At 45.4% G+C, this 15,848-nt stretch overlaps 1 protein-coding gene across 1 annotated transcript; it reads right to left on the bottom strand.

Moving 5' to 3' along the window:
- Window positions 1-803: 803 nt before the first annotated feature.
- LOC111078096 (NADH-quinone oxidoreductase subunit B 2) lies at window positions 804-1,853 on the bottom strand. The gene is made up of 2 exons (XM_022372628.2): window positions 1,752-1,853; window positions 804-1,701 (listed from the first exon to the last, which is right to left on the bottom strand). The coding sequence occupies exon 2, from the start codon at window positions 1,681-1,683 to the stop codon at window positions 1,021-1,023; it is 663 nt and encodes a 220-aa protein (XP_022228320.1). The 5' UTR covers window positions 1,684-1,701; window positions 1,752-1,853; the 3' UTR covers window positions 804-1,020.
- Between the last annotated feature and the right edge of the window lie 13,995 nt (window positions 1,854-15,848).

Here is a 15,848-nt window from a genome sequence, read left to right as displayed (position 1 = left end):
AGGCGTGCTTGGGTTGATAAAGATATGTTCAAAGGAATTTGATGGCGCCTATGTAACGAAGAATCTCTATATAATTGTTCGTCCGATTTTAGAATACGGCTCTTGTGTATGGTGCCCTCAATACAAAGTACTCCAGGACCGTATAGAATCAGTCCAGAAAAACATTTTACTTTTTCCTATGCGTGGCCTTAACTGGGATGCAGGTGTGAGACTGCCATCTTACCCTCGTAGATTGCCTTTAATAAACCTTCCAACCTTAGTCAGTCGTAGAAAAATGCTTGGGGTATATATAGCCCTGACTTGTTGAGCCGCATAAACTATTCGATTCCTATTAGATCTACCAGAATCTATGTTCCTTCCGTTTTGTAGGTCGAATTATTTTTAGCATAAGGCGTTTAGGGTCTTATGCTCGAATTATAATTCTCCCTACCATATTATACATATCTACTCTTAATTGCCTTACTCATATTAAATTATTGATACTATCATATCTTTCCCGTAATTAATATTATTATTTGTAATTTTGAATGCATGTTTAGATCTTGTGTTCAGTTCTAATTTTCCTCGAATATTAGTTTAAAATTTATCAGCGCCCCGAGATCGGTTGAGGGATGCGTTTCTGTCCGATCTAAACCAGGGCCTGGCACGGCCTATCTTATGGCTATAGGAAGAGGCGCTGCCACTCACGTACACCTGTATTATAGTGGTTGGTACCAATACAATGTTCCGTTTTGCCTGCATGTGAGTGTGTGCGTGCCTACCACTGGTCTAAGCCCATCAGATTCTTTAAACAAATATAGAACCACTGAGCCAAGCATTTATTTTTTCAGATTATCCAATTACACATTTTAACGATGTGCATATGTACATGTCCCAAATATGCAAAAACTGTACATGAAAAACAAATCTGATCTTGAACAAGAAAATGTTTCTCCTAAATTGAATACATATAATATGTTATCTTCATCGTATTTAATATTCATGGCATTTTTAATTTAAATAATCATTTTCAGATTTGATTTATTTTCTGTACCACATCTGAAGAGTCTTCATGCGTTTTACTTTTTTCTGCAACTGTAAGACACCGTACATCAGAGCCTCTGCGGTAGGCGGACAGCCTGGGACATAAATATCGACAGGTATTATTCGGTCGCAGCCTCGAACCACAGAGTACGAATAGTGATAATAACCGCCGCCGTTGGCACAGCTTCCCATAGAAATAACCCACCGTGGCTCAGGCATTTGATCATAGACTTTACGCAATGCCGGTGCCATTTTGTTGGTCAATGTACCAGCTACAATAATTACGTCTGCTTGGCGCGGTGATGCTCGAAATACCACTCCGTAACGATCCATATCATAGCGTGGTGCGGCGATGTGCATCATTTCTACAGCACAGCACGCTAAACCAAATGTCAATGGCCATATTGATCCTTTACGACCCCAATTTAACAGATCATCGAGTCTTGCTAATGACCACTCGGCCACAGAAGTTTGCTTAGTGCCAAACGGCGAGTAGCCTTTTTTTTCTAATGCTTGAGACGAGTCCACAACTGGCAGAGTTTGTTGTCGACGAACCAAAAAACCATTCAATTGAGGCACTACAGATAGCGCATTCGAATTGTGACATGCTATTTGCAGACACTTGGGTATGGTTTTGGATAAAATAGATGGACGTAACATTTTTGTTTACTACTAGTCCTGAAAACAAAGAATTTAAGTAGTGAATTTTAGAAAATGTATCGAAATACCTATTTATGTAATAAGTTTCAGAAACCAACTCGGGAGATGCAAGAAAATTGATGACAATTTAGTCCATTGAATATCGATACATTTTTTCAGAAGTATCGTAAATAAAAAAAGCTTATAACTTGGAACAATAGAAACGGAACTATCCTCGAATACTTACCAGCGTCTAATCTTTTTACTATACTATACTATACTATACTATACTATACTATACTATACTATACTATACTATACTATACTATACTATACTATACTATACTATACTATACTATACTATACTATACTATACTATACTATACTATACTATACTATACTATACTATATAAATACTATATTACATACAGGCAGGCTCCGGTTTACATGTTCAAATAAATTTCTGATTTAGGCATAGTATCCAGCACCGCGGAATCGAAAAATGCATGTCAAACTTAATATAAAAAAACCCGCGGCAGGAATTTTTCGTTTACTTCTTTTTCACGTGTGTATCCAACAGTTGCCTATCGGGACCGTGTGTAGACTGCGAGAACAGCTGATGCACAGCTCAGGAATATACATATGTTCTACTTTTATTTCTGAAGTGAAAAGTGAGAGTTGGAGGCAAAACTGTGCGCAAACACAAAAAGAGATATATGCAACTATATACATATGCCGCCACCAACACAATCACTTCATCGTCTGAGTGCATTTTTTTTCATTTTTAATTTTAATTTTTTAATTTTAATTTTTTAGTTGAATTGTCAGTTATAAGACACTGATTACAGAACAGCTGATTCATAAAACCTGTTTTAGTTATGTTCCACACCCGGAATATATAGCAAATTCCTGCCAGGAATTTATCGAGGTGCTGGAGACAAGCCTTTACATATCAGAACGGAAACTTATGCGCTCCCACATTCGGAAAACGAAAAAAATTCCGTTTTCAAATCGGCAACAAATTCCTCGCCGAATAAAACGGAGTGAACTGCTTTTTAGACAATAAAACGAAACTTATTTGCAAAATGAAATAAATAGATGACTCATAGATTCATTGACATGAATTTAATAAATAGCCTGTTTACACTACGGTTGAGAAATAGGCTGCTTACATTGGGGCTGCGTCATGGTTCTTTGCGTCATGCCGGTGACGCAGTTTTTTTTACATAGGTTAATCATAGGGCCCTGGTGGTGTCAAAAAATTGCGTCGGTCTCAGATTCATGTGCGTCTATTCGATATATTCGATTGCTTTTGCGCTTAACAGCACATTTTTGCACTTTTCTGCCTATCAGCGCAACCATCACCACTAAGAACAACAAAAACTTGTAGTTCAAAAATCAAATTTTGGCACTAAAAATTTATGGTTCTGCAAAAAGGTAAAACTATACATAAAATCATTAAATAAAATATTTGAAACTGATTGTATTATTATCATACGACATTTTTGTGACCCCTTGATGCCATTAAGACACTGCTGGAGACGAACTTCGATGGTTTTCATAACATAATGAAGAACTCCCACAAACTCTACTGAAATGAAGGTCTGAAACACCCAAATAAAATTCAAGACGCACGACTGCCAATGTAAACGCATTTTCTGCGTCTATTCCGATATCGATAGCAGACGTGCCCAGTGTAAAAAGGCTATAAATAGACGTTCAAACACACATTTTTAGACCAAATTTGGGATTTTTTTTTTATTAATTTTTAATTTTTGAGGAACCTATTTATAGAAAAGTAAAACCGTTTTCATAGAAACAATGCCACATTTAAAAAAACCGCATGCAATTTGGTGCACGCGTTGAGGAGAAATGAAATTAAAAAGGCGTTCACACGCTTTTGGACCAAATACATTTTTGAGCTTATAATTTATGTAGAATTTAAAAAAATGTACACTTTACATTTTTTTGCTTCATCTGCTATCTACATGTATCCGATGATCCTATTGGGCTTTGAGGTGGCTCAGAGGGGGCCTAGCTGAGGCCACCGGACGGGTCGCAGGTTGCGGATAGCGAACGGCCTACCATAGTGGGTAGGTCAGCTGCGAATAAGCGGGCATCCCAAAGAGTAGCAATTAAGTTGGCTCTGAGGGAGAGTACCGAAATAAGCAGTCCCGGACAGCCAGCGGGTGTTCGCGACGCAGCAACACTGACGATGCGCTTGTGGTGCCGCCTCTCATTAAGTAGCTCACACAATCCCATCCCTACACAATACCTACCCACATCCCAGCCCCAACACTCACCTCACACCGGGCCGGACTAAGGTGTCACTCGACCCGTGCCAAGAGTCAGCCTGGCTGGGGGCCCAGTAGAAAACTAGCCCAGTCGTGAACGGAGAGCTCAGGGACTTGGCAGCCCCCTGTCCTAATTTTTCCTATTCCCTACCCGGGTAACGCAGAGCTCTGCAGCTCGTGGGAACTATATGGAAAAATACGAAAATATAAACAACAACAAAAACAAAAACGAGAGAGGCACTCCCCAAATGCCTGCAGGGAGAAATCCCAAGCGGGAGAAGGCAGCGGCCCAAAGGCCTGGCCCGATCCGCTCAGACGCAGGAAAGACCTGCACGGTGAAGGACGCGGGTATGAATCCGGGTGGGTCCCATCCCAAACCTGGGATGGGTGGAAAGCCAACACCCAAAACTGATACCATGGTAGGGCAGCTAAGCAATATTGCGGCTGCTCAACCTTCCGGTGAAGCGGCGGGTGATGGCTTACCATCAACCAGTGTCCAAACCAGGAAATAGCTATGCCGGACAAAAGTCGGCAGAACGCCAGCCAGGAAGTCAGTCCAACAGCAGACTGGCTGAAAAAAGTGGAATGGGCCTCGGTGGTGTTGCCCAACTTCAGTGTGGAGCCACAGAAGGTGGCCGCACAACCGAAGAGGCAGCGCTCTCAAGAGACGCCCGGACCTGCCGCGAAGCGCTCCAGGGTGATACCAAACGTATCCTTCGCGCAGATTGCCAATGAGAGGACGCTGATAGGCGTTCTCGACAAAGGCAGCGCGGAGGGGAAAATACCCAGAAGCCAATAGAAGTGGGTGGAAGCGGCACTGGCCGACCGCTGCTTCGAACTTCTCGAGAAGGATCCCGGGCCACCCCCAGTCTGCAAAGACATGGGATGGTTCCAGGGGAGCATTAAAGTGGTAGCCTGCAAAGATGAGCGCTCCGTGAAGCTATACAAAGCTGCGGTGGCGCAAATCGGAGAGGTCTACGCTGGGGCGAAGCTCGTCGCTGTGGACTGGAGCGAGGTGTCCAGCAGACCAAGGGCCCGTATATGGGTGCCGGCCACTTTTAAGGAGCCCGAGCGGATCCTCACGATGTTGCAGAGATGCAACCCTACACTGCCAACCTCAGACTGGAAGGTGGTCAAAGTGAAGGCATCAAAGGGCCCCACAAATCAGGCAGTGGTAGTCCTAAATAAGGAATCGCTAGCCCCGATCGAGGCAACTAAGGGAGAGCTCAACTTCGAGTTCAGTTCGGTGACCATGAAGGTCTACAAGTCGGATGCAGCGGCCGAGGCGCGTTCTGTCAACAACCCAGTTGAGCAGGACGTTGCCTCAGAGATCGAGGCACCCGAAGTAGACCCGGAGCCGGCCCTGGAGAGCTACTCCTCGGAGACGGAGCTGATGCTCGATTTTGAGGCGCTGTGTCGGGACGAGATCCTCAACGACTCTGACGCCGATATAACAGTGGTGGAGAATGACTCTAATGAAGTCTCTGAGGCTTCTGCAGATAAATCTCCACTATTAAAGAGCATCCGCTCCATAATATCTTAGCCAAGCGGGGGACATATCTAATCCAGAGCCCTGGGTGGTAGGAGGAGGGTCTGTGGTAGCGACGAGGACTACAAGCTGATTGTAGCCCAACAAAATTAAACCTATACTAGCAGAAAGCACCTAAATACTTTAGCTCCACAATTTTAGCAAGGGACAACAGGCGGCTAGCCTAGAGTACAGGACACGCCTGACCTGGTGTGTCCTACAGGCTCACGAGGAAGCGACCTCCCAGTGACCTCGTTCCATAGCCAGCGACAGTGAAGGTCGGATACAAGCCTATTAATAGGCTGCGATGCCAACGTCACCACACCCATGGGGGAGTCGATAAAGCGGGTGAGTCACTTTTCAGCTTCATCCTAACTCCAACCTAATTATTGGTAATGGTAATACCCACTTTTATCATAAAACCCAAGAGGTTATACCTCACTTATTGTCTCACAAACTGTCAACATAATGAAAAGGGGTCCTAAGACCATCCCTCCACCACAGGTACATCAGACAACCTATCGCTCGAAAGCACCTACCCACTAACTTATTAACCAGGAAAGCCAACTGGGATACATAAGCAAAAGTCCCCACGAAACGGCACTCCAAACGGTAGAGAAACCTACACGTCAAAGAATACTAACACTTTCCTAGACATTGAGGGAGCTTTTAACAACTCATACCAGGAGCCACACAGAGGCCCTGACTACCTGGAGTGACCATTTGGTGAGCAAGATCAATTGTTCACATAGGACAGTACACATCAATGGGATGTCCACTCAGTCAAGTATGTCAACAGAGGACCCCCAAGGGGTGTCTCCCTTTATGGAACATACAGCAACAAATTTGGTGACCTGGAGGGGGGGCTGAAGGTGGGCATACGCGGACGACGTTGCCATACTTCTCGGGAAATCCCTCAAACACTTGGACTAAGACCATACTCGCGCGACTGTAGATGGCAGTCGTGACTGGGAGTAACCCCTAAAACGGAACTTGTGTTGTTTACAACCAAATACAAAATCCCTCCCAACCCCCCAATACTAAACGGATGCAGGCCTCCTTAGCGACAGTGCCATTACTTAGGGTTGGTAATTGCAAAAGCTAGCTGGAATACACAAGAGAGTGAAGAAGGCTACGATAGCCCTCTACACTCAAGGGCCATGGGCTAAAATGGGGATGAACCCAAGAATAGTCCAATGGATTTACCTCAATATAAGACCAATACGCTCTACGGAGTCGCAGTGGGTGGCCTGCCCATCGAAGGGGAACATCACTAAACAACTGGAGGTGCAGCGTACGCAGCCCTATCATCAGTGGAGTCGAGCACAACACCAACGGATGCGCTAAGGATACCCAGGTGACCTGGTAGGGGGGGGAAGGGGCCAGGGGTACACCGGAGCGACACCTAAATGGAACCACAAGGCTACGTTGGGTACTCGAAACAATCATCCCCCACAACTGGCTTGGGGCACCCAGCCGGGAACCATTCGAACTTTATGTGGAGTGAAACGGTGGGGATTCCACAGCTCTAAGACACCCTTAGGCCCGAACACGGTCAGCGGGCTAGCGATCAGAGCTTTGGCGTCTTGGTAGCTGGGCAACCATATTATTGTTAGCCAGCTGGCAAAGCTAGTCAACGCGCTACCGGGACGCGCACCTCAGGTGGCTTATCAGTCGCACAGCCTAATATGGGCGGGCCACCGGCTTGGGAACTAGAGGGGAGGGGCAACCCCCATAGGGGTTAGAGGACCAAATAAAAGCTTTAGGACTATAATGGTGACAGGCCACTAGTAACTGGCACGGCTACTTATTGGGGCACCGTGGTAACTCAGGGGGGTCAGGCTGCCCCTTACGGGATGGTAGGACCCAGTCAGGTGGGTGCCCCTCGTGCGGGCTGGGTGGGGGGGGGACCGTCGGGAGGGGAGGGTTCCTAATGCGCATGTCCCGGGGTTAGGACCGGTGGGACGGATAACTAGGCCACGGGGGGGCGGAGGTCACAACGCGAAGCCGGCTAGGGGGGGGGCCCGCAGCCGACCTAACCTAACCTAACCTAACCTTTGCCACTCGGCACCACTTAAAGGCAGCCAGCGCGCAAACGCGAGGTCACAGCCGGTACGGGAACATCGGTTCCTATGGCGACCGCGGCAGAGCGGCGGGCGCAACAACCGGGGGAGGGCCCTAGCTAAAAGAACATTTTAAGCGATTGATAAATGACAGATGGCAAACTGTGCCACTATGTCGCATAACTCGGCTAACATGGCCTAACATTATTAGGAAGCGCACCGATGAGCTTTGCAAACTCAGTAGGAGTAGGTGCAGCTCAGTCATACGCTCCCTTACGGGACACTGGCTAATAGGCACACATGCAAACAGGCTGGGCGCCCCATATAACGACTTCTGTCGAAGCTGTAGAGATGAGGACGAGGAGGAGACTGTGGAACACCTGTTCTGCTCCTGTCCGGCTCTCAGTAGAAGGAGACTTCAATACTTGGGCGCTCCTTTTCTAATTGACATTTCGGACATGTCTACAATCAGTCCCAGACGGATCGCAGGCTTCATAAGGGCATCCGGATGGGATAATGGATAACATAGGGTCTCACGAGGGAGAAAGGAACGATATATGCGGTATCACAATGGGCCGAAACCGGCCTAGGTGTGTCGGTTCTCTGACAATCCCGACATCCGCCTCAACCTAACCTAACCTATCTACATGTACAATGTATATTCTACATCTAACATGTAGATTCTAGATGTACCATTTAGATTCTACATCTCCTCCGCTAGGGGTTGCTCGCGCACTGAACGAGGTCAAGTTTACGAGCGAGAAAGAGAATGAGTAGAGTCAGAGCCGGAGGAGGTGGGGTAAGCAAATGAAAAAAATGTATTTATTCTCGCTATAATAATGATCCGATCTGATTTAGATTCGGCAATTTGGTAGATTTGGTCATTCTTTACGATATTGCATTTTACTTTTCTCGTATCTTCAAAATTGTGGCTGCCACAGATTTTTGTTCTTTGCGGGGGCGTTAATGGGCGCGGCCAAATTTTAAAATTCACTTGTAGCAGTGTGTACGAATCAAATGAATCTGTTGATGTAGATTCACTTGGTTCTGGTGATTGTCAATATGACAATCGTATGCTGAAATATAAATGTGTATGCCACCGGTTCATGTACCAATAACAAAATGTCGCCGCAAAAATGTCGGTACTTGAACAAATTGGGCTTAAGAGATGTGAATACGTCAGAGTTTTCTTTCGTACTGATTTTATGTGGTAAAATGCGAGGTTTACACTTTCTATGAGTAAAGTTGCTTACTTAGGATCTTAGGTATTGTGAGGAATGGAGTTTCCTCACAAGGGGACCAAGTAAGGGCAAATTCACAAGAGAGGGAAAGCCGGCCGGGAGCCGGGTCCCGTTAGAGTGGCAGGGGGCCAGCGCATGACCATATATGGGCATGAGATCATGCCTCCGGTACGATCCCTTGGAGAGAGTCGGGAATGGAGGAGCACGCAAGAAGCGGCGCTCACGTCAGGCTAGGAACGGCGGGAGCGGGCCGGCAGTGGTCCAGCGCATGACCATGTATGGACATGAGATAACGCCACCAGCCCGGTCCCGTTAAGAACGTGATGGAAACAAGCGAAGAGGCCGATGGAAAATAACCAGCGGCGCACGGATTTACCGCTGTTGCTAGGCAAAAGCGCGGACGCCAGCGTCGAAGCGAGGGTATAAGAGGAGCACAAGCGAGTGCGGTAGAACCAACGACAAGGAGAGTCAGCGTAAGAGTCTAAAGAAGGATCAAAGTGACCTAACCAACAGGCAGCAGTACGACGCAGCAAAGGGAACAAGGTCTGCGAGGTGCCAAAGGAGGGACAACAGGTACCGCCATCGCCAAGGCAATAAAAAGCGACTCAGTGTGTGCGGAGTTGTGTGTGTAGATCAGGCGCGAGCAAGGTCGGACACATAGCCACACCACCAGCGAGGAGCCTGAGGGGCCGGCGGCGCGAGTGCGTATAGAAATAGAGAAACGATGCATTGTTATATAGAACGTAAAATCCACTAAGTATAAGATACCAATAAAGCACCCATAGCCAGTAATTAAACCCACCCGTGCATTCTCTCTTGTCTGTGAGGCAACATACAAATTTGTTGCAACGAACCCGTCGGCCGCTGAGCCAGCCTTGCTGATTCAGACGGACAGAAACAGTTCGTTACAGTATGTTTAATTAGTTCTAAGTATAATTTCGGTAGGAAAACAGGTAATATTTATATATGATTAAACAATTACTACATATTCAACAGCAGACTATTCCTAGGGTCAGTTTTATGACGGTCACATAAAGATATGATTTTGTCATTTTATTTAAATCGTGATATCACATGAGTCTGGAAACAAAATTTGGTTGCCATAGCTCTTATAGTCTTGCGCTATACTCGGAGGAGGAGGAGGACGGTGACCTGACGGTAGTAGTCAACCCGTCCACCGGAGTTGAGCTCGACGCACATGGTGAGTGTGCTGCAGCTCAACCTCCATAAGAGTAAGATTGCGTCGTCGGAGCTCCTCTTTGCCATGGAGCAAGGGCTCGCCGACAAAGCCGTAGTCCCGGAGCCATGGGTTGCATCAGGCAATGCAGGAACAGAACCGCCGTACTCGTACGAAAGGGAATTAATGCCCACCTTATGTCTCATTACAGCACTGACGATCTGACCGTGGTGATGCTAGAAAGTAAGGAAAGGCGCCTGATGGTAGCCTCCTGCTACATGGCACACGACAGGCCAGCTCCACCTGAAGAGTTGAGGCATCTAGTGGCGAAAGCCAGCCCGAAAGACCAGCAACTTCTCGTTGGTACGGACGCAAACGCACATCACAACATGTGGGGAAGCTCCGACATCAACGATAGAGGTGAGTCACTCCTAGACTTCATACTATCAACTAACCTAGAAGTAGCAAACGTAGGAGAGGAATACACCTTTGTAGGTCCCATCTCTTCAAACGTGCTAGATTTAACACTCGTAGTGGGAACAAGTAGTTTGGTATCTGGCTGGAGAGTCCTTGAAAGACCATCCTTCTCAGACCACAAGTACATTCAGTTTAAGTGCGAATTTGAACACTCTCCGAAGATAACTGTCTATAGAAACTGGGAAAAGTTTTAAAAGACAGTTACCTCGAAGCTCGCGAATCGTCCGGGCACAGTGAAGTCCCCGGAAGACATAGAAACGTCCCTGGAGACCCTATCCAAGGAACTACTGGATGCGTACCACGCATCGTGCCCACCCTCGAGAACGAAAAAGAGGACCAAACCACTCTGGTGGAACCGGGAACTATCGCTCCAAAAAAAAAAACCTCAAAGAATTCTTCAAAATCGCCAAACAGGCGAGCGATGAGATGATCAATGAGGAATACAAAATCCTACTCAGGGAGTACAAGAAGGAAATACGAAGGGCACAAAGAAACTCGTGGAGAAACTTCTGCTCCAACATCGAGAATGTCCCAGAAACGGCTAGACTCCGTAAGCTGCTATCAAAGTAACCTACCATACAGAGTCAGCTCAAGCGAAACGATGGACAGTGGACTGAGGGCAGTGAAGAAGTCCTAACAGCACTAATGGAAGCTCACTTCCCAGGATGCACCGAGGTTGCTGACGCTACAACGCATCAGGACCTAGCAACTGAGGAACAGCATCCCCCAACGGGTCTCATATCGTCTAGGAGAATCCACTGGGCTATAGACTCCTTTGTGGGTACGAAAACACCTAGACTAGACGGTATATTTCTAGCCATGCTACAGGCGACCAAAGACGTGATCACCACATGGCTCTCTGCAATATACTCAGCTTGCCTGAGTACAGGCTATATCCCTACCCAATGGAGGACCTCGAGGATTGTCTTCCTTCCAAAGGCAGGAAAGTGCAGCCATATGAGCCCCAAATGACTACAGACCGATAAGCCTCACCTCTTTTCTACTCAAAACACTAGAAAAGCTGTTGGATCTACACATCAGAAACGATGTAGGGGGGCGGGTGTCAACCAACCAGCATGCCTATACCAAAGGGAAATCGGTGGAGACGGCACTGCATTCGCTAGTAGCCACCATCGAAAATGCCCTCCAAAATAAAAAGTATGCTCTAGGAGTGTTCGTAGACATATCCGGAGCATTCAATAACGTAAACACCAACGCGATAATGGACCGCCTAGAAGCGACCAACACGCATCCCGCAATCAACCTCTGGATAAAGAACATTCTAAGTTGAAGACGGGTGTACTCAGAATGGGGCACCGCTTCCTTGGTGAAAGGGGCACACAGAGGCACACCTTAGGGTGGGGTCCTCTCGCCCCTCCTGTGGAACCTGGTGGTCAACGACCTAATAAAGAGATTCGAAAGCAGAGCCCCAAAAATAACAGCTTATGCGGATGACATAAGCATAATTATTACGGGAGTATGTCCATCCATTGAAAAAACCAGGCTGACCCCGAAAACACAAGTCAAATACCTCGGCATAGTACTGGACAGCAAGCTCGCATGGAGGCCCAATGTTTTGGAAAGGGTGAAGAAGGCCACCATTGCACTATATGCATCCAAAAAGATGCTCAGCAGCGCATGGGGTCTGTCACTTGCTCTAATGCACTGGATCTACATCTCGGTAGTGCGACCGACTCTGCTGTATGGAGTCTTAGTGTGGTGACAAGCGACGGAAAAGACGACGTACTGTAAGCTTATGGAAAGGACCCAGCGGCAGGCACTGCTTTGCATTACGGGGGCGCTGAGATCAACTCCAACAAAAGCACTCGAAACCATAATCGGAATCGACCCCTTGGACATCCACGCTGAACTGATTGCAGGAAAGGCGGAACCTTAGTAGCATCAAGAAACATGTCTCTACAAGGATTCGGGCACAGTTCAATTGGCCGAGACATGACCAGTATATCTGACTACATGATCCCCCAAACTTGCCTGGACGTAAACACAACCTCATTTATGGGACCCGACGACTGGAAAAGGGGCCGGGACCAGACTCAACACCTCAACATTTACACCGACGGCTTCAAGAGCGATACCTTAAACGACGCCAAATTAACGCATCTATACACAAAAAAATAGAAGACACAAGATATAATTTTTTTTCGACTTTTCCTGATTTTCCAAAGTCAAAATTTCGTAAAAAATACCGCACAAAAATCATAATTTTTGCATTTCAATGCTTTATATTTCCCAGACGGTAAGCTGTAATCACAAAATGTTTGGGCTTAACTTCTAGCTGTTTTAATTATCTTTTCAAAATAGCAAAGTTCTTTACAACCAGACGTACGATACTACAGTTATATGAAAAAACAAGCGCTACATCTGAAAAAATCTTAAAAAAAAAAATACCAGATTAAAAAAATTCTTCAAAAAAAAGTTCTGCCATAGAAAAAAAACAATTATCATCAAACCATTTCTTAGCCCCAAATCTTTAAGAAAAAGTTGGTTTTGTTCCTTGAGGAAAAATCGTGTTGACCTAACACTGGTCAAATTAGATTAAATTAAATTAAATTGGATTAGATTGAATAGTTCCTATAGCTAATTTTGGGTATGTTATAATTCTTGCTTAATTTTATACACATTTTTAATTATAAATTTAAATTTAAATATCTCCTAAACATTGTACATTCTTAGTTTTATTTTGAATGTACCAATTTATTTATTGAAAGAGGATCAGCAACTATCTGCTAATATAAACTACGATTAAAATTAAAGGAAAAAAAGGGGATATAAGAAATAATTAATAGCTAGAGGATTGTAGGTACAGGTATATCTTACTGGCTATAATTTTAAGGGATAATTCAGGGGATAGGGTATGATAAAGATTATTGTAATTAGAGCTTAGAGATAGAGCCTAGAGTCAACCGCCAACCGTCAACGACTTCAGACGTATTTTTGTATCGCTCCGCCGTGAAAATCAATTAATCGCGATTAATCGTAAATTAACTCGCGAAAAAGCGCTCGGGGTAGGCATGGGTACTAGTGATCGTGCTGTCCATGAATACTATCCAATCGTGTAATAAAAATTAATAGAAATAATAAAGGAAAGAACAAATGTCAACGTATAAGAGCACCAGCTCGGTAAAGAGCACAAGCACTGTCACCAAAGCCAAAATGAGCCAAGCCTGGCAACAGAAACAAGACGAGTGCCGGCTCTCGCAAGCTAAAAACAACGCGTACTTCTCTATACGCTCGCCAAAGGCAGCAGTACCAACAAAAACTGCATCACTGCAAGTGAACTAGGAGAGAGCACGCTCTCTCTCCCCTGCATTGCAAAGTGGGTCATGGAGTGCTGAGTGCCCACCCCCCGACTCGTACTGCCTAACCAGCGATTTGCTAATATCGACAACAACTAGTACAATGCCCTCGCTCAAAACTGTGTCTTCGACCACAACAACGACAACAACCAACTATAACAAATACAATGGTAGCAATACAACAAACGATGCAGGAGCTTATGCACAACCAAAATCTCCTCCTGGAGCTCCTAATCAAACAGAAATCTGTTTAAATGGCCTGTCCAAATATATGTTTCTGGAATGCAAATGTCATTTCGCAAATGCGAGCTCTTACAGTTCCTCGCTCAACACGACATTGACGCCATGCTCATATCAGAGACTCACCTAACAAATAAAAACTATTTTCACCTCGATGGCTATAACTTCTATGCGACAAATCATCCCGATGGTAAGGCACATGGAGGTACTGGCGTTCTGATCAAGAATCGCATTAGGCATTATCCATTGCCTTCATTTGCTACACCTTACCTACAGGCAACAGCAATTCATATTGAAATTCAGAGCGGCTACCTAAACCTAGCCGCAGTATACTGCCCACCACGCTTCTGCATTTCCGAAACAGAATTTGTAACATTCTTCGACCTACTAGGTGACCGATTTATAGCAGCTGGTGACTACAATGCCAAGCACACCCATTGGGGATCTAGACTGTCAACCCGAAAAGGAAGACAACTATATAACGCTATAATAACCCCACGAAACAAGCTAGACTTTATCTCTCCGGGCAAGCCCACATATTGGCCCACAGATCCAAACAAGCAACCCGACTTGATTGATTTTGCAGTTACACGAAGGTTGCTGCAAGCTCAGATTAATGTAGATCACTTAACAGATCTATCATCGGATCACTCGCCCATTCTACTTCACCTTTACGACTATCCACAGCTTTCGGAACGCCCACACTTTCTAACTTCTTGCAAAACAGATTGGCTCAAATACAGGAAGTACATAAGCTCTCATATTGATAGCTGCCCAAACATTAATTGTAAAGATGACATTGATAGGTCAGTCGAAGCATTAGTATCCTCAATGTCACTGGCGTCAAAACACTCAACACCAATATTAGCACCTAATAAACTTTCCAACAGCAGTCGTATTTCTAGGCACATTGAAGTGCTGCTACGCGATAAAAGAAGGCTTCGCCGAGAGTGGCAAGCACACAGATCACCTGCCTCGAAAGAGCGGCTAAAAATAGCCAACCAGCTACTACGCAGAGACCCTAGAAGATTTAAAAAAAAAACCGAATATCCTATATGGAGCAACTCTCCACAACTAGCAAACGATTCAAACTGTGGAAAGCAAAATCAGGTGTATGCGCATCAATCGAGAGTGAATCACCTTTGCGTACACAAACAGGAGAGTGGGCTCGCAGCAACAAAGAGAAGGCAAATAAATTTGCCGTCCATCTAGAAAACGTCTTCAAACCACACCCAGCTACAAATAGCTTTGTGCTCCCACCAACCAACAATCCCGAAGCTACTCCGCCTATCATATTCCAATCAGGAGAAGTCACAAGGGTCATTAAAGACCAAATCTCAAAGCAAAAGAAAGCTCCGGGCCACGATTTCATCTCCCCTAAAATGATCTAGAATGGCCGAGCCGAATATCCTCAAGAATGGAGAAAAAAAGAATCATCACAATGATCCATAAGGCCGGAAAAGACAAATCCAAGCCATCATCATATAGACCTATCAGCCTACTGCCTTGCCTATCAAAGATATTTGAGAAGCTGCTCCTGAATCGTATCAAGCAACACCTACACATCAACGGTGCCATCCCGACTCACCAATTTGGATTTCGCGAAAAATACGGAACCATTGAACAAGTACACCGTATAACCTCTGAGATACGAAATGCATTTGAAAGACGGCAGTATTGCTCCGCTGTTTTTCTGGATGTCGCACAGGCTTTCGACCGCGTTTGGTTAGATGGCTTAATCCACAAAATCAAAATATTACTTCCACAGAACATCCATGGAATATTGGAGTCATACCTACAGCAAAGAAGTTTCGCAGTACGATGCAAAGATTTCCTCTCTGAATATCAT

Source organism: Drosophila obscura, unplaced genomic scaffold, assembly GCF_018151105.1.
Source record: "Drosophila obscura isolate BZ-5 IFL unplaced genomic scaffold, ASM1815110v1 contig_87, whole genome shotgun sequence".
Classification (NCBI taxonomy): Eukaryota; Metazoa; Arthropoda; class Insecta; order Diptera; family Drosophilidae; genus Drosophila; species Drosophila obscura.
This window is presented reverse-complemented; position numbering and strand designations above follow the sequence as displayed.

Excerpts from the sequence above, each read along its gene's own strand:
- LOC111078096 (XM_022372628.2), bottom strand. The coding sequence starts at position 1,683 with ATGTTACGTCCATCTATTTTATCCAAAACCATACCCAAGTGTCTGCAA.